At 38.8% G+C, this 25,595-nt stretch overlaps 1 protein-coding gene across 6 annotated transcripts; it reads left to right on the forward strand.

The window, feature by feature from the left end:
• Positions 1–5,166: 5,166 nt before the first annotated feature.
• Positions 5,167–25,188, forward strand: LOC26535976 (rabankyrin-5). Of its 6 annotated transcripts, none has more exons than XM_015191493.2 (7): positions 5,167–5,306; positions 13,450–14,180; positions 20,641–20,766; positions 20,814–20,908; positions 20,964–21,805; positions 23,015–24,434; positions 24,509–25,188. In XM_015191493.2, exons 1-7 carry the CDS (start codon positions 5,303–5,305, stop codon positions 24,645–24,647), a joined length of 3,357 nt encoding a protein of 1,118 aa, XP_015046979.1. In that variant the 5' UTR covers positions 5,167–5,302; the 3' UTR covers positions 24,648–25,188. The 6 variants fall into 6 exon arrangements, with proteins under 6 accessions (XP_015046979.1, XP_039231068.1, XP_015046980.1 ...); XM_039375132.2 differs by having other exon boundaries at positions 5,205–5,306; positions 13,454–14,180; XM_015191495.3 differs by lacking the exon at positions 13,450–14,180 and having other exon boundaries at positions 5,207–5,306.
• The last annotated feature ends 407 nt before the right edge of the window (positions 25,189–25,595 follow it).

A 25,595-nucleotide genomic window follows, 5' to 3' on the forward strand; every position in this document is an offset into this window, starting at 1 on the left:
TTTCTGGAAAACAGGATTTGTTTCCTCGGACATACGGTTCAAAACGTAAGGATTTGGCCTGGCCTGAACTGTATAGACAAAGGCGGTCAACCGTTACAGACGCTGCATCTGAATCACCTTGGCCCAATGGATTCTACGGCAAAACTTTATAAGTACATATTTGCAATAGTTGATGGATTTTCGAAGTTCGTGTGGTTGTTCGCTACAAAGTCTACAGGGGCCGATGAAGTTATCAAAAAGCTGAAGGAATGGTCAAAAGTTTTTGGATTTCCTGTTCGGATCGTGACGGATAGAGGAGCAGCTTATACCTCAGACTCAGAGGAAACGGTCAGATAGAGCAAGTTATCCTGTCCATCATTAGTAAACTTTCTGCAGACGATACAACTTAATGATATAAGTTCGTTGCCGAAGTCCAAAAATCAATCAACTCGCATGTTCATTCGACTACACAAAAATTACCATTCGAGCTTATGTTTGTTACCAAGATGCTGACCAAAATTACAGACAAGATAACTATGGTCCTAGAACAAGAATTAATGGAAGATTTTAAGAAAGAAATGCGTCGCGAAGCTCGAATGCAGATACAAAAAGCCCAAGATGTCTACAAACACAATTTTGACAAAAAGAGAAAGGAGGAGGTCACTTATAAGGAAGGGGATCTGGTTGCCATTAAGCGGACGCAGTTCGTCCCTGGTAGGAAACTGGCTAATACTTTTCTTTTTCCTTACGAGGTGGTGAAAGTGAAACGCTGTGGTTGCTATGACGTCAAGAAGGCTGCCGAGTTTAAAGTTCCAAATTATACCTCCATAAGCGTACATAACATCAAGTTGTGGAGATATGTAGCAGCAAATTAAGACTTTTTGTCGTCTGGGACAGACGACGAGGAGCAGGATGACCGAATGTAAGCAGGCGATATATCGAGCAGTTGGCGGCGTTGGTTGGAGAGACTAGAGTTGGCAGCACTAGAAGTCAGAAGTCGATCGAGAGCCATTGGAAAAGAAGGACGTGTAAAGAGTTGCTATAAAGAAGCCGAGCCGAACTAAAGCAGTAACCTAAAGCAGTAACCTAAAGATGTAATCTAAGGCCGTAGCAGAACCCGTTATCAAGTGCTGTTGTCAAGTCTCTTACTTATTATAAACATTTGCCGAGCTATTATTCGTTGTATTACTTAAATAGCTATTAATTATCAATAAACTATAAACATATATCTACATGTATTAACTACATACGTTAAAAACTACATACTTTGACCTTTATTTTCCATATTTTACTATAATTAATGGATGTGTATTAACAGTCGTATCACGTGCAAAAGTAAGCAAATAATTTGTCGTGGACTCCTTATTATGCATATAAACCGTTTTAGGCCGTGCAAGAAAGCAACTGTAGAAAATTCCTTAATGAGCTCAAATTGTATCGCCTTGGATGCGAAGCAAATAAAAACACACACGGAGCATTTTACAGGAGCCTTATGGCACGGCTCAGGCTTATAAAAAAATTAGTATACAGAAGACGGTGCCAGTGATTTCAAGATGAACTTTTGGAAATCCAACGAAGAGTACTTTAACCGACCATCTACCCGAAGAACTTGGTTAATGAAGGGTGACAGCGAGGCAAGTGGACTAGACGGCGGTTCAACCCCTTAGGTCTGCAAGGATTTAATATTATTCCATAACTGAGCAAGATAAACCAGACTCGGCAACAGATAAGTCCCACTTTGACGTCTGTGACAGTATGCCAGAATGTCGAATGCGCTTGCAAAACTTATGGATGTATCCAAACGTACATGGAGATCATGCAACAATATCAGTGTACAGAGATTTTACAAGCAAGACCCTTGGACGAAGTTCCAGTATTGGCTTCTCAGTTACTACTGTTTGTGACCTATCAGTTATGGGGTGACTCAGAAAAGGCGGTCCATGGGCTCGCAAGGGGGACTCGTAAAGCTCGCTTGGAAGAGCTCCTCGCGAATGAATATGTGCCGGATAAAAAATGCAGTTGGAATGTAGCGCCATTCCATCGTACCGGTCAACTCCTGAATTGCAGCCACTCGGTTTGCTAAAAACACGTTGAATCTTGAAGGATCCTCCCGAATCCACGAAAGCACCACAGTTGAGTCGCACCAGCAGTAGAATTTCCCTTCGAATACGTTCAGTTTACTGATTTCAGCTACAAGCCGAGCTAGGAGTTTAGCTCCGCAAATCTCATGCCTTGGCACGGTTCGGGTTTTCAAAGGGGCCACTCGAGACTTTGAATAAAGTAAGTGGCTGCTGTGAGATTGTCCCCTAGACACGACACGATATACAGGCTCCATAAGCTTTAATGCTTCCATCGCAAAATCTTTAATTTAGAGCTTGGAGAATGGGTCAATCGTGAGAATGAGGCATGCCTAATTTGCGAAAAACTACTGCATATATCTTAGCATTCTTAATCTTGTGCCAAAGGAAGGCTTTCGTCCTAGGACAACTTTTCAGCAGCTGAAAAAAAATCTTGGATTTTGTGAATCACTGGACCAGCCATCAGAACATCGTTTAAGGAGTATCCTGAAGAAGTTGACGCCGATTCCTTCCGCTTTCTGGCGGGGCTGTCGTTTTTCATGACACAATGATGGTGCAAAAAATACCGACAGGAATAAGATTCTCTGTCGAAACTTCTGACATATGTCCCATCTGCAAATACTCCTTAATAAAAACCTTATATTAAGCCGACGGCTGGACGATGCTCTAGTTATATCCGTTACTCGTATTGTAAAAGGGTATACTAGATTCGTTGAAAAGTATGTAACAGACAGATCGAAGCGTTTCCGACCATATAAGGTATATATATTTTTGATCGGGATTTTTTGATATTTATTCATTTTTGTATAAGTCTTGTAAATTTCTATCGATTTGCCAAACAACTTTTTGCCACGCCCACTTAAACGCTCACAAGCCGCCAAAAACTGTCAGTGTTGAAGACTCTCCTTCGCACTTCTACTAGCTGAGTAACGGGTATCAGTTAGTCGGGGAACTCGACTATAGCGTTCTCTCTTGTTTTCTCTTAAGAGATAAGAATCTTAGCAGAGCTTGCTGGTAGTATTGCCCTAACAGATCTAAACTGATCTTGGCTGGTAATCAAACAGAATAATCCCCAGCCGGCAAGCGAGCAAAGAATTTAACGAAATGCGCTTCACAGTCAAGCTCTTCTCTAGTAGCCCGGAAAATGGCCTCGTCGCAACTCTCCACCTTCCAAAACCGCCAAAGCAGTATCTCAAGAAGATCCAGTTAGGTTTCCTCATTGGGCGGAACAATCGCGCACGACGATATTAATGCCTTGCCATTGAAGCGACTGCAGTCTCCGGAAACAAACCAGCTCAAACGAGTCTTTTGAATTAGAGGCAATCCCGGCAGAAGTCTGATTTGACCAACGCATAGCAGGTCTTAAAATAGACTGGCGCCCATCAACAAATTAACGCGATGGGGACTGAGCTCTGGATCCGCGAGTTTCAGATTTAGGGGTATGATCCAGTTACAAAGGTCGATGTTAAAATTGGACTAATGTTCGGTTATATTGGAAGCAATGACAGCAGTGATAGAAGTCAAGTATTCGGAGGTTCGAGATCGCATTGTTAACATAACTGACAAACCATCTACCTTGAAACTAGAGTCACCTTTTCCGTTAACACAAGTGGACGTTTTTGTTCTACTAAGCTTAAGTAAGTTCTCAAATCGGGACGTTATTAAGTGCAGCTGAGAGCCAGAGTCGAGTACAGCACGCCAAGGTTCCAGAACGGTTTTTTACTAACACAATAGTAGTGTCTAGGAGTACCACATCTTTGCCTACATCATGAGCAATAAGAGCTGAAGATGGACCAGGTAATGCAGAGGGTTCTTTCGCATGATCAAAAGAATCTGATGCTACGGTTTCAGTAAGCTGAGATCTTTAATGTGACGAAAACGAGGCTAAGGTTCCCAAATGAAGCAGTGTGTGGTGCTTGGATTCGCAGGCAAATATTAATTATAATTATAATTAAGGCAATTTATACAAAGAGTCAATCCTTTTGCTTCTTGAAAACGACTTGCTGGATATTGGTTCTTAAAGCTCTGAGAATACTGAATCGAGTGCCCCGAAGCATAACAGAAATTACATGTCAGAGGGTTGAGATTTGTTCATCACTGCTCCAGAAATGATGCCATGGATTCCCGCGTTGGAATGAAATGAATTTAAAGCTCCGGTCGCGGAATGGTTTAGGGCTATCGATAGTTAGTGAAGTTTCAATTTAGATCCGCCAGAACTTGGAGATATTTGTGTTAGGATTTTGAAGTTTACGTATTAGGGCACACTAAATCGGGTGACGCCAAGCTTAATTTTGGCGGGCTAAATCACTCCGTTTTTGTTATCACATTGAGAAGGAAGGGAAACTGCGGTATGTAAGATTAAGACTGTATTTTAGGTTAAGTTCAACCTATGTATATTCTACAGAATAACAAGTAACAAGTACTTGGACTATAAATCATCCAGAAATTTGTTTCGTTTAGAGCGCGAGTATGGGCGTTAAATGTATCCGACAGCTCACGGAACATTGAAACGGAACCGCTCTGCGGTGGCAGTGCCTTGCGCCACAAAAATGTCACCCTTTTTGCATCAGCGGTAACGTTTCCAGAATTTTTAACAGCAACAACAACAAATTTGGTTCAAGCGGGAAGATGAGTGCAAGAAGAATCAACGACATCTTTCGTTATTTAGCTTTAATGTGTAATTATAGCAGACAAATATTGTTAATGCACAAGCTCACTAATGTTGAGCTAATAATTATTTTTATTATTTTTTTGCAAATGAGAGACGATTTTTATGTTAGCTAACTCATGTTGACAACAATTGGACATAACTTTATGTGCTGCTGGCGGCTGCGAAACCCGACAAAAATTAATAAACAATGTTCCTTTAAATAAACAAAAAGTTACAAACAAAAGTATTACATATTTTTTTTGTTTAAATTGTGTCAACTTGTGTAAAAATGGAGAGACATAATAAAAAGTTTTTCGATTATGTATCTATTTTTGGTGGTTCAAAATGCTTGCAGTCATTTTTCAGAGTCTTGTTCCTATTTAAAATTAATGCAAAAATTATAATCGAGAAAATATTTTCTTTGGGTTTGGACAGGGCCTATACTTACAGTTATTTGTATCGGGTCCGATAGCTGTTTGGAACCCCGCTACACTACATTCGGAACCAGTTCAAGAGCGAACATAAACATATGCGATTGAACAGCGGTGTACTTGGTGAATAATCTCGTATTTTATAATCTGTGCACACATATCTAATGGGTATGTTATAAAAGCAGTTGTTTGTTCAGCCATATCTATTTGCGTTTCATCCTAGAAAACATACTATGTATGTATTTACATACGAACCGTGTATTTGCTATTTAGCCTGTCCCATAGCTTTTAAAGAAAAACTAATAATGTAGTATTGAACATACGACTCTTTGCCTAGCATTTTGAATTATATTCATAATATCTCCTATACAAAATCATCACTGAGCCGATAATGAGTTTGGCTGAGTCAGCTAAATTGTCCTTCTCGATGATCGTGGTGGTTTTTTAAAACTAATGATTTTGCCATGTCATCGAGTTGAATCGCGACATTCCTTAGGTAAATTCAATTCAGTTTTTGTTTTTAATCTATGGTCATTGAAAAGTACGAAAAGTACAAGAAAGTGCAGGAAATATAGTCTCGGAAGCTGTTCCGACCCCCTAGGGAATATATGTACATGTATGTATGTACATTTTTCTTCTTCTAGCGCGCCCGTTCTGTACGTTTAAGCGTAAATATCTCGGAAACTAGTATAGCTCAAAAGTAGTGCAATTTTCGCTAAGGTTTGTGTAGTTTGTCGTCCTCTTTTTTTAATACCTCAGGGAAATAAGTATATATGGATGCATTTTTTTCCAAAAAAGTATACTTTCAACAAAGTGAATCCGGTCAAGCTTTTTTTTAATTTATAGGCATTTTGAACCGCTAACAGAATATATAATAATAAGACATAGTTTAATGGAAACTTATAAATATATTTAATTGAATTTAACAAGTCTTTAGGAAATAAGTATATGTGTATTTTTCATTTGGTTCTCTTAATCTTATTAATTGTTTCTGTATTCAATTATTGTTTTTTATTTTAGTAATTTATATGCTTTCCCTTCGCCATAAGAAGCTTATGAATGCGATTTGGCATAGAGTCTGCTAAATTTTGGAGAGTTTCATTGCTTATTAGCTCCCACTCTGCAACCAAAACGTCTTTTAATTGCCTGATATTGTCAAACTGCCGTCCATTCTTATAAATTCTTGCTGAAAGAATTCTCCAGAGGTCCTCAATAGGGTTTAAGTCCGGACTAATCGCTGGCCACTCCAGAAGTGGTATAGATTTTGAAGAAAAAAATGTTTTTGTAGCACGTAATGTATGGATTGGAGCGTTATCCTGCTGAAAAGTCCAGTTATCGGCGTAAAGCTCCGTTGCAAAGTCTATTAATTCTTCTTCCAGCAACTGGGTATATATCTCGGAGTTTGTTTTGGTTGGAATAAAACAAATGCGAGACTTTCCTGCATATCCAAAAGCAGCCCAAACCATCAGTGATCCGCCGCCAAAGTTCCTTTTGTGTCGTGTCTCTCGGGGATGTCGTAAATCACGCCAATACTTATGACACCCATCTGGGCCATCCAAATTCCACTTTTTCTCATCCGAAAATATAACACTGCGGAATTCTTCGGACCAAAATTTGTATTTTTCGGCAAATGACAAACGTGTGCTTATGTGACGTGGTAGTAGCATTGGTACAGGCACCCGAGAGCTTTATTTAACTGTCTTATTTTCTGCCAAAAGCTGATGAACCCGTCTCCTAGACACTTTGAGCTTCAAATGGCGCTTAATGTCGTTACAAGACATTTGCTTGTTAACAGCTAGACGCTTAATCTCGCGCTTGCACCTCTTGTCGATGCCACTGGGTCTGCCACTGCGTTCGGCTTTTCCATAAGATTCCACGTTTTTTAAGAAATTTGCAACCGTATTTGGATGTCTCGAAACTCTGGAAGCTATTTCAGAAATTTTGGCGCCACTTTCGCTCAAACCCATAATCAGACCGCGCTCTTCAACAGACAAGTGTGTTCCACGAGGCATTCTTAGAAAAAAACTGCATTTTTTATAGTGTTACATGCGATTAATTGATTACTTACATATTATTTTTGTGTAATTAATTTATTTTCTTTAGAATACAGTCAATTAACACCAATTTACTCGATCCAAATAACACGCTGATTGACAAATGCGCACAAGCTTTTGTGTTCACATATACTTATTTCCTAAGAAAAAAAAATCGCAGCACACAATTTTTCTATAACGGTGAGCAAAGAAGAATTTTGCATTTGCATTGTAAGAACAGAAGGCAAGAGTAGAGTATTGCATACCAATAATAGATTAAAAGCTACGATTATAGAAGATATAGGCTCATAAACAGTAAAAATAATCATACACATATACTTATTTCCCTAAGGTATACTAAAAATTTAAGTACAGTGATCTATTCTTACAGTAGGAAAGAGACTGTTTGCGAGGTTGCGCACAACTTAGGGTCGTTTACATTTCTTTCCACGTCCAATATAACGCCCACAAACCGCCCAAAAATGCCACGCCGACACTTTTGAAAAATGGGCTATATTTTTATACCCGTTACTCGTAGAGTAAAAGGGTATACTAGATTCGTTAAAAAGTATGTAACGGGCAGAAGGAAGCGTTTCCGACCATATAAAGTATATATATTCTTGATCAGGACCAATAGCCGAGTCGATATGACCATGTCCGTCTGTCTGTCCGTCCGTATGAACGCTGTGATCTCAGGAACTACATAAGCTAGAAAGTTGAGATTAAGCATACAGACTCCAGAGACATAGACGCAGAGCAAGTTTGTCGATTCATGTTGCCACGCCCACTCTAAGTCCCACAAACCGCCCAAAACTGCCACGCCCACACTTTTGAAAAATGTTTTGATATTTTTTCATTTTTGAATTAGTCTTGTAATTTTCTATCGGTTTTCTATCGGTTTTTGCTTCTTGTTAGTGGTGGGTACTGGCCGTGGAGCGGAGCTTGTTGCTCTGATGGTGTCAGCGTATCTGTTCCTTGGTGTGCCCGCGCCGCGTTCATTTTTTGTGAAGACGGCTTTTTAGCTCTTTGTAGATTGGGCATAATCTTGTGTTGGCAGATCTCGTGTGGCCGTATTCTTGCGGACGAAATATACATTTATGAAAGATAATTGATTTACGATATGGATTTTGAATAAAAAACAGAAATATAATGGGAAAACCATAAGCTTTTTTGTGTACAGGCTGTTAAGCATTTAACTTTTTAAAATTAAATGTTAAATTAGACTATAGTGTAAGCATTAAATAATTATTCACCGAATGATAGGTTGGTATACTGAAAATTCGCATATATATAGAATACATTTTGTTTTGTTATATATATATATCACAATTTTGAACTACTTATTGGCATAAAACGGCAATCAAAACCGCGCTTGATTGATAGTGAGTTATAAAAACAAGATTGTTATTGTTATGACATGCAAACTATGTATCTGGGAAGTAAAGAATCTTAGCAATCGATGCCATTTTCAGTCGCACTGCAACTTTTAAGACGAAGAGATGAAAGAGCAGTCCTTTCGGTACCTACATATATTGCTTCCGTCTTGAACAGAATTTTGATCGTCAATAGGCCTAAATCGTGCAAAGCCTTGGTCTGCTACAAGCATACTATCGGAAGCACTGGATGTCGTGCATGAATTTGAAGATGCAGACGCCACCGAAGCTGATGAAGTCGTGCATAACTCTAAACGTTGATTTCCATTATTTGGAATATGGAAATGTGCGTGAGATTTAAGATTAAGATTATTATTGTCTGGTATAAGATCAATCTTGAAGAGTGGTTGCGGCTGCCTGTTCCTGTTTTTTATGTTGAACACGCTTTTGGCGCAAAACCCCTTTTCCCTTAGCGCCTCAGTTATCTCTTCGGGCGTAATATCAGACTTAATGCCCTTCAGTACTACTTGTAGGCCCTAGCTGCTTTTAAGCTGGTAGGTGTAAAAGGCTATTTTTTGTGCGGTATGGTATTTTGTGACTTTTCTGTAGTTGTTCTCCGTTTTTGTTTGAAGTTTGATTTCTTCGATAGTACCTCTTACAAGGGAATTTATATGAAAGCTATCTTTTCTAATGATCTCGATCAAAGTATTTACCAGACCGCTTGTGCTCTTATTGGAGGAGGCTTTGTTTTCTTCGGTTCGGTATCAACGGATCCCAGCGGCACGTGCTCAGCGGTACCTGTCAGCATAGGCAATCTATTGGTATTTGCAAGGGCTACATTGTTATTCAGGGTAAAATTGTCGCGTGTATTTTTCAGCTTGTTTCCTGAATCTGAATTATCCGGGCTAAGCATTCGCTTTATTGTAATGTTGCGGTTCATTCCAGTCTGCCAGGTCGACTTAGCTTTTTTGTTTACGTTTTCGTTTCGTTTTGCTGGTAGTGTAGCAGTACCGTTTGTTGCTTGCGGTTTTTCTTTCGCTTACTCAGTAAGAGCGTGAGCGGTTGCAGCCGACGACGATATAGAGCAGGCTGTCGGTATTGCTCCAGCTGTAGTGGCTGGTGGGCTTGTGTCGGAGCTAAAAGACCAGGAGAGCAAAGGCGTGCTCTTTCTTCATTTGTTGGTAGGAGAAGGTTCCTTGGGCTATGGGTTATTGACCGCTCGATGTCTGCGTTTGCAGTTGTCGGGAAGACGTATGAGAAGTACGCGTTGTTGTGTTGAACTGAGAGCCGGCGTTCGTCTTGCTCTCGCTGACGCTGTGCTAGAGTGTTCTTCTGACTCATACTTCTATTATTTAAGTTAAAGAATCACTATATTTATTTTAGCGATCTTGCATAGCATAGAGCGCCTCTTTCGCTTTCGGATTATTTATTTAGTTTATATTATTAGTCGTTCACTTCACTCAAAACAACCGATTTGTGCGGAGCTCGATAAAAACACGTCTTCACACTTCGACCGATTGATTTATTGATATCTCTCGATTTGCCACTTTTTTGCCACGCCCTCTATAACGCCCATAAATCGCCAAAAACTGTCAGTGTGGAAGACTCTCCTTCGCACTTCCAATAGCTGAGTAACGGGTATCAGATAGTCAGGGAACTCGACTATAGCGTTCTGTCTTGTTTTAATAAAATCAGTTGGGATTTTTGTGCGTGGTCGTTTATTGAAAGAATTGTTTCCATTTGCAGGTGGTGGAAACTAGGTGTCACCTGTAAAATTTATAACGTTGCTTGAGTTAGATGTGGAGAACTTGGCGTTTATCATTTAATATAACGGAGTCATTGCGAGCAACTTGCATAAAGATGTTTGTTAGGTTTGTTATGTGAAATTTTTTTTTGTTTTATTGATTCATTTAATTGAGATATAGACAGTGAAAAATAACAACATATTTTAGGGCCTTACGAACAAGCACTTTAATAGGGTTTATGAGGTGATGCGGTTCCAGTTCATTTCGATATATTTTGGTTTTTTAAATATTTGTGGACAACCTGACGTGAAAAAAAAAACATTTAAAAAAAAAAAAAATTGGGCCCGTCCATTCTAAAACGAACAAACGCTGAAAATGGGGTGCGTAAAGGCTTGTTGCAGATTGTAGCCTTTATGGGATAGCGATAAAAATTGGCAAAAACAAAAATAATATGAACCAAATAAAACATTTTTAAGAGTGTGGGAGTGGACACACTCATTCGAAAGTCATACTGTTGAGCCAATAAGCCTTTTTATTAGCCTTATTTTGCAAAATAAAAGACGATTTTTATGGTAGCGAATTCAAGCCAATTTATCATTCTTCGCTAAATTAGGCAACGATATGTATGGTTGGCATACGAAACGAGAGAATTGAATGCAGAGCGAACAGTAGGACGCTAAGCCAAAGGTGTAAGTTCGAGAGTAATAAAAAAGAGAGTAAGCGCGAGAGGGAAGAGCTTAGAAGCTCACGCAGCTGATCTGCATAGAAACAAAAGATAATGCTGATAAAGTGTGTTGTGAAGTGTGAAGTTGGCATGTTTTTAAATAACAAATTTGTGGCAGCTGCGAGACTTGACATACTCTTCCCGTTAGAGGCGTTTTAACAGAATGCTTAAGGAGCAGCAGACGCAGCTTATCAACTGCTCGCTTCGTTGATCCTGTTGCTGTTCGATTATTCGGTACGTTGATTGGATTTCGGTCACTCTGCTCCAACAAAGACTTCTCCAGCGGACCATATACTCAACGAAGACCATTTTGGTCAATCAGGATGTCCTGATCCTAAAGTATGCGGAGAGGAGGACATTGTCGGAACTAACTGAGTCTGTTGCATTAGCGGCAATCCTGACCCAAGCTTGACTTTTCCGACGCACAGCAGTTCATAGAAAAGACAGCGCCAATCAGTAAGTCTATGCGTTGAAAACGATTTGGATTTGCTAATCAGATTATAACGTGCAGTAGAGTCGAGCAGAGCACGGCAAGGAACGAAGATTTCTTAACTAATACGGTAGCAGTGGCTAGGAGCGCAACATCTTTATCCTGTGCAAGAAGAGTAGCAAGCGTTCCAGGCTATGCAGAGTGTTCTACGACATGATGTGTGTCAGAAGCAAGCGTTTCTTCAGGCTATGATCTTTCATGTGCGAAGAGTCCCAGATGATGCAGGGTGTGGTGCTTAGATCCGCATGCACGGCAATTGCTGGAATTGCACTGCCTCAGTTGATGCCCAGTCTTGAGGCAATTTATGCAAAGTGCGAGCCTTTTTGCTTCTCTAAATCGATTTGCTGGGGTCAGGGTTTGAAGCTCCGGTAAAAATATATTGAGTGTACAGAATCAATGGAAAACGCACAAGTCGAAGGGCTGAAACTTGTAGCAAGAAGCACTGACATACGGAAATCAGATGCTCTGTTGCTTTTCACCTGATTGCCTGGCGCATAGCATGCCATGAAAAACTCAATGTTTTCCAGCGTCCTGCATCGCTGCTCCAGAAACGCCATTGATTCCCACATAGTAACTGAACTTCGGCGATAATGCATCCAGCGATTTGTTTCGTTGAACCCATTCCATGTAGCGCAAGAATATGAGTGTTGATTTTATCCTACAGCTCACGAGGCACTAAAACTGAACCACTCTGCACTGCGTTTAGCCCCAATGTCTCAGTGACATGCGCCTGAAAAACTAAACGCCGATTGGCAAATCTGTTTTGCAACAATTCCAAAGCTATGCAAACAATTCCAATTTCCTATATTCTAATTTCCAATAAGCGAATGGTTTCGCGTGTCCCTCAGACAGGATCGTAGATGCTTTAGCTTCTCAAGGTTGTGAGGTCAGGATGACTATCTATTATCGTCGTAAATATAGAATAAAAGTTCGGCCAGAGGCATAGCCTCTAACAAATTTTGGAAGCTTAGGGGGAGGCGCTGGTGCATTATTCCGGATTGAACGCTGCTGATGGCCACAATCCCACGGCGTGGATTTGTGAGGCGCGCTTTGAAATCTCCCACGAACTGAGAAATTGAGCGTTACGAGACCATCATCAAAAATTCTCGCTCAAATCGCTTTCAATTACATCCAAATCAAGCTCTTCAAGCTCGCTAGAATTTTTTAAAATGTTTGTTGCAGCTCATCGATCAGCTCCTCCAACCTCGTCAAACGAAGTTAACACAGAACTTGATAAAGAATCTGCGAATCGTTCTACTCTATTATATATGTCAGTCGCCTTGCCCCACAAAAATGTCAGCCATGGCAACAGCTACAACAACAAATTCGGTTCAAGTGGGAAGATGAGTGCAAAGATGAATCGGCGGCAGCTTCGGTTATTTTGGCTTTAATGTTCAATTATTGTGGACAAATATTGTTTATGCACAAATCACTTAGCAGTAACAGCTTTAAATAGTTTGTATAATTTGCACTAATATTGTTTATAAATATCAAGTCGGGGTCACAATTTTGAGCAAGTAAGCCTTATATGCAAAACGAAAGATGATTTATGTGGTAGCGAATTCAAGCGATTTAATTTATTGTTCTTTGAGAAATTTTGCAGCGATGTGCATGCTTGGGGTACGAAACGAGAGAATGCAGAGCGAAGACTAGAACGCCAATTTAGGGTTGATGGTGCGAGGGTAATAAAAACCAGAAAGAGCTCAGATGCTCACGCTGATCTGCGTAGATAATAAAGATAATGCTGTTGATCTGTGTCTCCAAAGTTGGAATGTTACAAATAACAAATTTAGGAATTTGTGGCAGCTTGGAGAACCAACACATACTGAAATGTTAAAGATTGTTGTTTAATACTACTTTTAAAGCTTGATGTAGATCACTCTTAATAAATTGTATTTGTGTAGATTATTTATTACATCAATTTATTTTTAAATGTATATTTTAAGGTAGTAATGAGGCGTCCTCCGTATTAAAAATGGAAAATAACTTGGCGAGTGATGAATATACAAAACTCCAGCACAATTATGCGGAATTAGAACGAAAGTACAATGAGAATATTGCTACCTCTGGAAACAATGGAAGTGGACTAACAAGTTTTTTATCACGACTGTCGTTGACAGTTTCTTCATTATTCGGTAAAAATACTTATGCTGATATATACATCCGATCGCATTCGAAAGTATTTTCTGCACATAAGATCGTACTTCACGCTCGCTCTGAACAATGGGGAAATGATCTATTGAGCAACATACAGGAGCTGGACTGGAGTGATTTAAATGAGGAGGTGGTATCGTCGCTTTTGCGTTGGATATACACTGATCTGATTGATTTGGAGCATGACGGGCTTGCGTTGGATCTTCTACGTGCCGCACATCGATTTGGTTTACCATCGCTATTAGGATTATGTGAACGGGCACTAGTAACTTCTGTAGGTCTGAGATCTTGTATACGATTTTATTGCGTGGCCGAAGAAGTTGGTGCATCAACACTGTTGGAACGTTGCTCCAGCATAATATCAACACACTGGAATGAACTTACAACTCAAGATTTCCAACATATGTCTGGACCCTTATTGTTTGAAATGCTTAAAACCCAAACAAAACATCCTCTCCATGCTGCTGTTAGACTCTTAAGGGAAGACGTCGTGTCTCTGTGCATTGAAAAATATGGAGACTCCGTAAGTACTTTTCAGTAAAAACTCGAATGAATGAGAAATGATTCCGACGGACTTTCTTTAATAATTTGGTCGAAAATGTTTGTATTGGGTTCTCAAAGTTCCCCGGCTTTGGAATCTTTCTAGCCAATGTTAAATTATATCCTGGAGTTACTCCAGTTAGCCCACTCTCCAGTTAGTTATTTCTCGCATGTTGCTGTTTGATTAAAGCGCATATTTCAATAAACTCTTCACGGTTCACTAGCTACGTAAAATGATGCGAACTTGGAAGGATCATTGAATGGCGACGCCCGTGTAACAACCCAGAATGACGCAATCGCCCCCTTACTCGATGCCTTCTACCAAGATCGGTGATAAGCTCAAAAGCTTACTTCTGGGAGGCAGTCTTTTATCCATTTTAACCACGGGCAGCTCGGACGAGAATGACTCTCTTTGAACGATGAGTACGATAGCGAACAGAGCATAGTCCAGCTCCTGAATGCTTAGAGGACCAGTCCACCTTTTTCCTTTCCTGATAGCATTGGTTTTGAACCGAAATATATATGCTATGACTCGTACCACCTGGCTAAAACTCGAAAAACGTTCCAGAAGCGCTGACCTTGGGTCTGCGTGGTGAACGCGAACTTTGTCCGCCTTTGCCTCTAGCGCGGCATCATTAGTGTCGACCTGTCCGATCTCCGATGAAGGGCAGTCACCTTGACTGCGTGTAAGTCACTCCGGGCCAGCCCTCTTGTCGCACAGTCCCCTGAATTCTCGCTAGTTCCGTCATTTCTCTATTGAGACGGTGGGGAGTGATCCAGGAAGAAGGCGACCCTGTAAGCGAGGAAAGTTTTCCATCTATTGACGTCCTCGTGCAACAAAAGCAGAAGAATTGTTGCATTCGTCCAAAAAAAGGTCTGGATGGAAGGGTCCTTTAGCCACTTAGCCGTGGTCAGCCATTTGACTAATTTGACTGCCAGTACTGCACCACTCAGCTTTTGCAGTCAACAGCCAGGTGTAGCACGTTTCGCCCTCATGCTCGAGCCTTAGATAGGTTGAAGCTGCGTAGAATGTGGAAACCAGTCACAGAACACGTAAAGCTGAGCTAACACTATGAATCCAGGAGCATAATGAATCCACCGCTGTATTCTTTCATCGTCGATCCTAAGCAAGCTGTCCCGAAATGCTTGCCACCGTTCCGCAAGAGCATTAGGAACCTCGTCGTCCCAATCCAGAGCCGTCCGAGTGCCGTCGGCATGCGTTTTCTTGACCGTAACCATGGCCGTCAGCATGGTCATGCTCCTTTAAAATCATCTTTCCTCAGATGATGACTGGCGCAATGAGACCCAGCGGGTCGAACAGCCTCGCTTTGCTCGAAAGGATCGTACTTTACTGTGTACTTGCATCGATGACCGCCCCCCGGACCCGCCGCAAAAATAGATGCTCGGGTGGCTGATAGTGGTCTGCACGAGTGCACTTAAAATTTTAGGTTATTTGAGTACTCACAAGCCTACCTCGCAATTCGGCATGCCGAAACGTTTTCAAATGACTGAATTACACATTGGTTAGCGTTGTTTTCGTTATATGCGGAATGAGTAAAATTCAATCCAAAGCGGAATGGATAGAATGAGTGAATGCAGAGTAAATGTTTAAAGTACTCGGATAAATTTTTGGCAATTTTATCGTTCATGGATTGCATATTCAATTATGAGAATGCAGAGCTCGAACGAAAGCGTAAGTTCTTAGTAAATTGCGTACATATGTACAACATAATATCTGTGTAAATAGAATAACACATTAATAATACAAAATTAATTTAACAATTCTGATACTTTAAACAAAATGTTGTTTCTGCATTCAGTAATTGATTAATCCACGTCTTTCTATTTTTCTATGTCTTGTATTAAAAAGCAAGACAAAAAGAAAAAAACAAATACGCATAAATTTGACGTCACCAATGCGGAGCACAGTTAGCCGTCTCGGTTATTCCGAGTACTCGGTCGCGAGTACTCATTTGTGTATTTCTTCGCCGTTCGAATATAGTAAATTTTTTACTCATGCCTTTACCACATTTGCCAAATCCGTTTTACTTAGTCAGTCAGAACTTTGAGAGAGAGTACCAAATGCTGCTTTGACTGTATTCATGCGGACCTCTGGTGGCTGACCGCTTCAGGTGCAGAGACTGAACGACGTGTTCCGATACTATGGTTGCCTCAGATGCTTGATCGATGAAAGCAATCCGGTCGTTGACCGGATTTCGTACGGCGATACGAGCAGTGGCGAGAAGCACATTTCTCGAAGGGACATTCGATGAAGTTGCCGAATGGCATCTGTAAGAAGCGTGCGAATTTGGGTCCTCCGTCGCCTGCAGACGTTGCTTAAATACGTTCTCCATTTGTGCAGGTGCACTAAGAGGCGGCGCTGCAGGCCGGTCGACGATTGATTATGAGCCACTACTGGGAAATGCAACAGCGTGTGATGGCGCTGCCCACAAACTTGGCAGCTCTTATTGCTGGTGCAATTAATGCATAGTTTCGTCCTGCTCTCTTTATCCTTCCTCCTGTAACAATCCAATGCTAGAACGGTTGCGCAACGACACAAAACATGGTCGCCTCTGCCGCTGTTAACAGGCGGATAGGGCGTCATGAGCGCTCCTGTGCATTATGGACTCGCACTCGTTTGCTCGGGTCGGGAGATCCTAGTCCATAATTGGAGTCGTACGACGAACTTTGCTTTTCAACCGCATCCATTATGACCAGCCGATCATTCAAAAATGATTCTAAATCCTTATACGTAGGAACGGTGGTACCGCTTTTTTGATGGTGCTCCCAAGCGTTGTCAGGCTCCTTGGGCAACCTCGATGCTACGTAATGCGCCAACCAGTGCTGCGATTTCCCGTCCAATGCTTGAACGCGGCGGAATGCAGTTAGACAAACATTGACCGTGCTTAACATCGTCCGTATTACTTCTGTATTTTCCTTTTGCAGCCCGGGCAACGCGTAAATAGCGTTCATGTGGTACGAATAAACGAAACGACGATTATTGTATCCTTTATCATCAGTCCCCAAGCCACGGCGTAATTTGCATCCGTGAGCTGCATTTGTCGGATGTCATTATCGCGCCCTCCTGTCAACGACTCTTTATGAAAGTGCAACCCTTGCACATTGCTCAGATTATTGATGTTGTGAAGGCGTCATAGTAGCCTGGCCACTTTTTCTAGATGCTTCTTTAAATAAATCTTCGTTTTCCTCGACTGCGAATCCTTCTTACAATTCTGCAACGTCAATTTAAGGGACCGATTTGCTGCAAATTTACTAATATGATTTTATGATAACGAGTGTAAAAAATTCCCAACTTAGCGCAACTCACCACCCTAAATAATCATGTTTAATATGAAAACTCAATAAATTCTTGTCCCGCACATAACTTGCACACTTACTCCGTTTGTCCACCAGATTCGACTTACAAGAAGCCGCTAAAAAGTCGGGGTCTTTCTTTCCCGTCTATTTATCGCAATTTAATGTCGGCGAGTCGAATTAAAAACTTAACGCGACCGCGATCTAACGTCATCTATTTACACACTAAATTTTGGAATTTTTACACGTGCAGGTTCCCCTCAGGGGACATATGTAAAGTTGTGTCCCCTTATATATGGTTAAATAGGGGTCATTGTAAGAGGAGTTCCCCGGCAAGAGTAAACAACACAGTCGAATTAATTTCAATCGTTATAATTATTAACTGATTTACTTTAAGCTTCAATTTTGTACAGACGTGTGTGTGTGTAAAAAAATAGAAAGTTAGACCGGCAGCGGGCGTTTAGCGATGTGTGCAAATTCAGACTGATTTTTGGCCTCTCATTTCTTCTTCTTCCCGTTGTATGCGCTGCCCAGAAACGAGCGAGCGATCAGCTGATCGCCGCTCTCCCGCACATTGGGACAAGCAGCAAACTAAACAAGAGTTTTAATGCAATCGTATTTTTAAGGAAACATTGCCAGAAACCGATCAAACTATTGAAAATGTTTTGAACTCTATTATATGATTAGCTTTGCCATTTTCTTGTATGTCAACTTTTTGGCCACGCCCACTTGTACAGTGTACAATGTACACACAAATTACAATGGCAATAAATTGAACCGCTCCAAGGTTGCGCTACTGAGCATTTGTTGCGTTTCTTTCTACACTCACAAAAACAATTTTATGCATTTTAGAAAATCGACCTAGAGAAAATAGCACGCTAATACATAGTTTTTTTTTAAAATAATGTGTTATAAAGTCAAGACAACGCACCCTCAAAGCAAGGTTGCGATTTCTTGCGATTATTTCTTAATTTAAGTTCAATTTTCTAAAATTTCTGTTGTTGGCGACTACCCTAAAATCATGGGTGGATTGCCATGAATTTGATCCTAATACTTTTCTAAGTCTACGCATAGTTTGCCTTAAAACTAAGGACACTCGGCCACAAGCTAAAGCAACGAAAAAATTAAGAAAAAGAATTCTCTCTTGTTCTGTACTTGCCTTTATTCTCAAAAACAGAAGAACCCTGCTCTTATTGCTCTAGAGAGAGCAATAAATATGTTGAATATATGTGCATTTTCTTTGTTCATTAATTGTTGTGACGACAAGTATATTCCAACAGACATGGACGATTTTTTGAAGGAAATGGGAGGCGAAGCCTTTCTTAACATTTTTTCCTGGTAAGTACATATATTCTTTAAATTTGGTGTATATAAACCCGAAAATATTAAAACAATAATAATTATAAGGTTATTTGTGTAGGTATCGTATGTTACATACTGAACGTTATATATTTTTTCCATTTAGAACGAAATTTCAGCGACCTAACGCTTAAATCGGTAAAGTCGGACCAACTACGAAGATAAATTCCTTAAGAGCTTGTTGAAGAAGCTGTTGAGTTAGAGTAATTATGTCCCCTTTTACAGCACTCCACTCGTGGTAACAATTGCAATTTCCCAAAACAATTACACAAATATAAAATAATAAAATATGTAAAAAGCCTTGGATTCATTTTTTAGTATAGCATGTAATTAATTGTATGTATGTTGGAATTAATTCGTAGAGTTTTACGAAAGATTGCGCTAGCCAATTCATAGTCACACATACAAAGGTAAATACTTTCCTGGAAGCGTCTGACATAGCGCATCTTTACCAGTATATGACATTTTGTTATTGTGTTCATAGCACTTGTTGTGCAGTATCAAAGGTGTCGAAGTTTGTGCCTGAAAAATCGTTTTTGCGGGGACTTTTTACTTTATTATTTTAACGTTGCTCGATGAAGAACCGTGCCAAACACTTCTGCAGTTGTCCAGATATACAAGATATAACAAGCGAGTTGCATATCGATAAAAATAAAGAAGAAAAACAAGAGAAAACGCTATAGTTGAGTTGCCCGAAGATACCCATTATTCAGCTATGTAGTGGAAGTGCGATGGAAAACACTGATAGTTTTTAGCGGTTTGTGGGCGTTAGGTTTGGAGTGGCAATAAAATATTGGCAAATCGATAGAAATTTACATTACTAAATAAAATGAAAATAAATATCAAAACATTTTTCAAAATTGCAGGCGTGGCTGCTTTGGGCGGTTTGTGGGCGTTAAAGTGGACGTGGCAAAAAGTTGATCTGAAAATTGATCAAAATTTACAATACTAAGAAAAAAAAAAAAATATCAAAACATTTTTTAAAAGTGTGGGTGTAGCAATTTTGGGCGGTTTGTGGGCCTTATAGTGGGCGCGACAACATTGGTCAACCAACTTGCGCTGCGTCTATGTCTCTAGAATCTGTATGCCTAATCTCAACCTTCTTTTATAGTTCCTGAGATTTCGACGTTCATACGGACGGGCAGACAGACGGACGTACATGGCCAGAACAGAAATGCTCCCCGCCAGTTACATACTTTTCAACGAATCTAGTATGCCATTTTACTCTACGAGTAACGGGTATAATAATGACATGTAAACAAAATACAATTTTTTAAATGTGCGGGCGCAAAAGTTTTTAGCTAACAAATTGAAATTTACAGTAATGACTAATAAAATGATGCAATAAAAATCGAAACATTTTTAAAAGTGTGGTAGTGGCATTTTTCGGCGGATTGTGGGTTTAGGAGTCGTGGCAACATTGGGCAAAAAACTTGCATCTATGTCTCTGGAATCTGCATATTTAATCTCAACTTTTTTATTACTATAGTCCCTGAGTTTGACGTTCATACGAGTACGTACGAGCACACCGACGTTATTACGGACAGATAGACATAGCCAAATCAGCATGGCTATTGATCCTGTTAAAAAATATGCATACTTTGTAGGGTCGAATAGCTAAGCTTCCTTCTACGTAACACGTTCTTTTCAACGAATCAAGTATACTCTTTTACTCTACGAGTAACGGGGATAAAAATTTGCATCATCTAATTTTTTTAGCACGCTCATAATTTAATACGTTGTATTTTTCTTTTATATTTTTTTACTAGCTGGTAAATACATTTTCTGAAAATGGTTTGTTGCCTCTTCAAATGGCCTTGTCTTCAAAAAATACCCAAATTGCGATGACTCTAGTAGAAAACGGAAATGCTAACATAAATGCTGTTAATATAGAGGTATGAATAATTAAATAATTAAATTTGCTAATTATTTTTTCTAACAGGGATGTTCGCTCCTAAAATCTTCTTTAAAAAATGGTGATACTTTTTCTGCTAACTTTCTGTTGGACCAAAACTGTCTTTTAGACCTTCCATCAAAGTATAAACATTTTAAATATAGTTAATCAAATAAATAAATAATATTTTTTTTGTAGACATTCTTCAGATACTGCATTACACATTATTTGTAATTATAATCCGGACAATATCTCAGAAATAATAGAAGTTGTGATTAAGATTTTGGAAAGAAATGTAAACGTAAATATACAAAACACAAAAGGAGAAACGCCCTTGCATATAGCGATTGCTAGACGAAATGTAGAGATGGTGAAGCTTTTGCTTAAAGTGCCGAGTATTGATATAAATTTACGCACCTTAGACGAAAAGTGTGCTTTGGAACTAAGTTTATCAATGGGAGACCACGAGTTCTTAATAGCCTCAATGCTTCTTAGTATGGGAGCACAAACAAATCCTACAAAGTCAAAGACCGGAGATAGCATACTACAAGTGCTTGCCTTGGAAGGACATCGTAAAGAAAAATCTGCAATTTTTCTGTCTGATTTTGCCGATTTAGACCATTTTAATTTACGTGGGTTAACAGCATTACACATCGCTGCATTGAACAACATGCCAAACCTAGTTAAAAAGTTGATTGTTAATGGTGCTTCCTCCAATTTAAAACACATTGACTGCGGTTTAAGATCAGCATTGCACATTGCAGTTGAAGCTAATGCCATTGATGCCTTAGAAGCTTTTGTTGAGTTAAAAAACCATAATATTGATTTTAATTGCCAAGATATTAATGGTGACTCTCCCCTAAGCCTATGCTTAGCCCTTAAGAGAACTAATCTAGTTTCTATTCTTATCCGAGGCGGCTCAGATGTTAACGGAAAGAATAAAGATAACTTATCACATTTACATCAATCAATTAAGAATGGAGATAGTGATACATCATTATTTTTACTGGAGCAGGGTGCAGACATTACAGCTTTATCAGGTAAATTTGTGTAACACCAAAAAAAAACAATTACCGGATCAAAAAAGTCTGCTTGGTTTCAATGCACAAATTTCATATCTGTTTTCGGTCATTTTTAAACGCAAGCGGATTCTGGTGCACTATATTTTACCAAATTTTGACATCGTTTTTTGGTTTCTATATATATTTTATTTATCAAGGGGCATGCTCCGGTTATCAAATTCGTAAGATTTTTACGATTTCGATTTGAAATCGTAAAATTGGTGCTCCGGTTTTCGAAACCGTAAGAATTTTTCGATTTGTAAAACGGTCTGGTCGAAATGAAAAGCAAATGACTGTTTTCATATCAAATCAGATCTTATTTACTAAAGGAAAAAAAATATTTAACTTAGTGGTCTATTGATGTTAATTCCACATTCCCACAAAGTCATTCTGCCACTTAGTTATTTTATAAAAAATATATTTGTGACCCCACCTCAGATTTGACCAACAAAATGTTGTCGTCGGCAACAACAATTTACGATTTGGTAAGGGGTCGATAAGTACGTCGGCAAAAGCTATCGCGAAGGTTGCCATACTGTTCGTGAAACGAATCAGGCGGATAAAAATACTTATAAAATATAAAAAAATTTATTAATTTATTTAAAAAAGTTTTCTTTGTAAATATTGCTATTTAATTTAATTACTTAAATGGTCAAAGTGCAGTAAAAAAGTAAGTAAGTAAAAGATAGCAAAAATTTTGCGAAAACCAGATCTCCTGAAAACGAAACCGTACGATTTGGCCCAAAATAGATATCGAAAAAATCTTACGATTACCGGAGCATGCCTGTAAATATTTTTTCATTTTAGGTGTAAATAGAAAGAAAATATATATTTATAAATATGACATATTGTTATTTATTTTTTAATGTAAATACGTTATTTTTTCTATTTATAAGTTTTTATATTGCGCTTCTGATCCTATAAAGTATATATATTTAAATTAACTTTTATTTTTGACAATATGCAATTCTATAACTATGCAAAAAAATGTTGAAATTTCCCTCTCGTACTCACACTATTCCAGTAAAGTGTCTTATTAATAGTCAACGAATTCGACTTGTGTTTACTTAAAAAAAAATTAAATTATCATTATTATATATATATATCAATCGGGCTTTTTAGGCCCATCAACATAGTTTACTACATTTAACTTAATTTATAACTCAGTGTAATTAAAAAATTTAATAGATAATCTGGATTCTTCATTGGATTTATCGATTATGCATAATCTTCCTAAAGTTGTCGACGAACTTTGCAGAAAAGGAATCGCCCTAAGCATTAACAAAAATGGATTATCACCATTATGGTCTGCTTTGGAAAAAGGGTACGAAGAAGTAGCACTTATACTTGTGCGACATGGTATTGACACAGATTGTTGGCACGAGGGACCTGAAGGATGTCAGCAAACTCTATTACATCGCGCAATTGATGAAAACAAAGAGTCAGTAGCTATATTTCTAATTCAAAGCCAATGCGACTTAGACTCTGCGCGTCAGCCAGGTTCCAACGGAGAGGGTGGAGATGAGGCACAAGATAAGGCTTCTCCGCTGCATTTATGTTGTCGTTGGGGCCTAACTAAAGTTCTTCAGACGTTAATTGATCATGGTGCTAATGTTAACGTAGTTGATGCTGAAAGCAAATCCCCACTTCATGGAGCTATTGAAAACCACCATGATGAGATAATATCCATACTACTTTGTCATCCTGATATAGACCTAAAGCTACGTGACAGGTCTGGAAACACACAGTTTGCAACTGCATTGGACGTCCGTAATCACAACGCTGCTCAACGTATTTTGAATCGATTTCCAACAGCAGCAGAGCAAATGGACCTGCGCGGTCGAAACTTTCTGCATTTAGCAATTTTAAAAGATGACTTAGAGAGTGTTTTATTTTTATTAGCTATTCAAGTAGATGTCAATTCTCGGGTACATGACGTCAATCAATCGACGCCGTTACACCTAGCAGCTGCATCACAAAACGAAATGATTACCAGAAATCTAATTTTAGCTGGCGCCCGTATGAATGAAAGAGATGCTGTTCAAAAATTACCTCTGCATGTTGCTATAGAATGCGGTAATCTTCCTGCAGTTTCTGCGTTAATTCAAAACAATGCTGACTATGACGCAACAGATGCTGACGGCAATAATGCTTTGCACATTGCTGTGCGATGCGCCCAGTTATTCATTGTGCGGGAACTTTTAACCGAATCGAGAGTGAATGCGGAAGCAACTAATTTAAAGGGTAGAAATCCCATGCATGAATTGTGCCGGGTCGTAGAAGATAATACAGCCGGACTGATTTGTGAATTATTTCTTGAGTGTATGCCGAAGTATCCAATTAACATTCCTGATATGGACGGTAACACACCTCTTTTGCTTTCATTTATGAGAGGCCAATCACCACTTTGTAAAATTCTTGTAAAGGCAGGGGCTTGCCTTGGTACTGAAAATAAAGATGGAATTAATATTTTTAACTTTAAGCTGGCCACGGATCAATTACTTCACAAATTATTGGACCAGCTGCCACAGGAATCACCGTGGTCAGAGTGTGACTACTGCCAGCATTGTACAAATAAATTTACAATTACTATGAGAAAACATCATTGGTAAGAACGCAATTTTTGACAAATGTAAAATATTTTTTCTTTAATATTATAAATTTTTAATTGTTATACGTTAGCCGGCATTGTGGACGGGTCTTATGCTCCAAATGTTCCAGTAATGATGTGCCCATTTTAAAATTCGGCATCAACAAACCAGTTAGAGTATGCACCGTTTGTTTTAATGTACTACAATGTGGAAATGGATACTTTTCATAGAATATTTCTCTATTGCAAAAATTAATTTTTAGTCTTAACGACGTTTTAATTTTTGAAGCGGTTGAAATAAAAGTGTTAGTCTGTCATTTATCGAGGAGACTTTTAGAAGCCCTTAAAACATATTACCTCAAGAAACATGCTAAGCTCTTTGTAAAAATTTATTCCACTATAAGATATGGGTATAATTTGTATTTTTGCTTCAAGCGAATTTATTTTAATATTTTGCAACCAATTTAAAATTAAAATAACAAATATTAAATTCGCATATTATCGATGGGCACCGCTACTACTGTCCGTACGTCTGTTCGCTTGCCTGTCTGTATGAACATCGATGTCTGGAAACTATGAAAGCGTCTAGATTTCAGTGACGCAGACACAGTAAAGGTCGCCCACTCTAAAAAATGTTTTTAATTTTAAAAACTTATCTGTGAATTGGAAGTTATCTGCATAAAAACCAGGAACCAAAAATTCATTTTTTTATGAAAAAAAGTTACCATTTATATTTGACATAGAAAAATAAAGATTTCACCAAATTCCAAAATGATTTTAAATTCTAAATCTTCAAAGATTTCACAATAATAAATAAAATTTTAAATACAAACTGTTTTTGGTCAAAAAAATAAAATTTAAAAAAATTATGAATTAGTTTTATTATTTAATATTATTTTTATTATGTATTTATTTAATAAAATTTAACAATAAAACATAGGATCCGTGTTAGACTTTTCACCTGATTATTAAATATCCTTGTGTTAGGATCAGAAAGCAGCCCTCCAAAACTTTTTTGTATATCCGTTACTCGTAGAGTAGAAGGGTATACTAGATTCGTTGAAAAGTATGTAGCAGGCAAAAGGAGGCGTTTCCGACCATATAAAGTATGTACATGTATGTATGTATGTATATTCTTGATCAGGATCAATAACCGAGTCAATCTGGCCATGTCCGCCT

Source organism: Drosophila yakuba, chromosome 3R, assembly GCF_016746365.2.
Source record: "Drosophila yakuba strain Tai18E2 chromosome 3R, Prin_Dyak_Tai18E2_2.1, whole genome shotgun sequence".
NCBI lineage: Eukaryota > Metazoa > Arthropoda > Insecta > Diptera > Drosophilidae > Drosophila > Drosophila yakuba.

Bases quoted from the DNA above. Each gene is read 5' to 3' on its own strand.
- LOC26535976 (XM_015191493.2), top strand. The intron at 20,909-20,963 runs GTATAAACATTT...TTTTTTTTGTAG, and splicing joins CTTTTAGACCTTCCATCAAA to ACATTCTTCAGATACTGCAT. The intron at 21,806-23,014 runs GTAAATTTGTGT...AAAATTTAATAG, and splicing joins AGACATTACAGCTTTATCAG to ATAATCTGGATTCTTCATTG.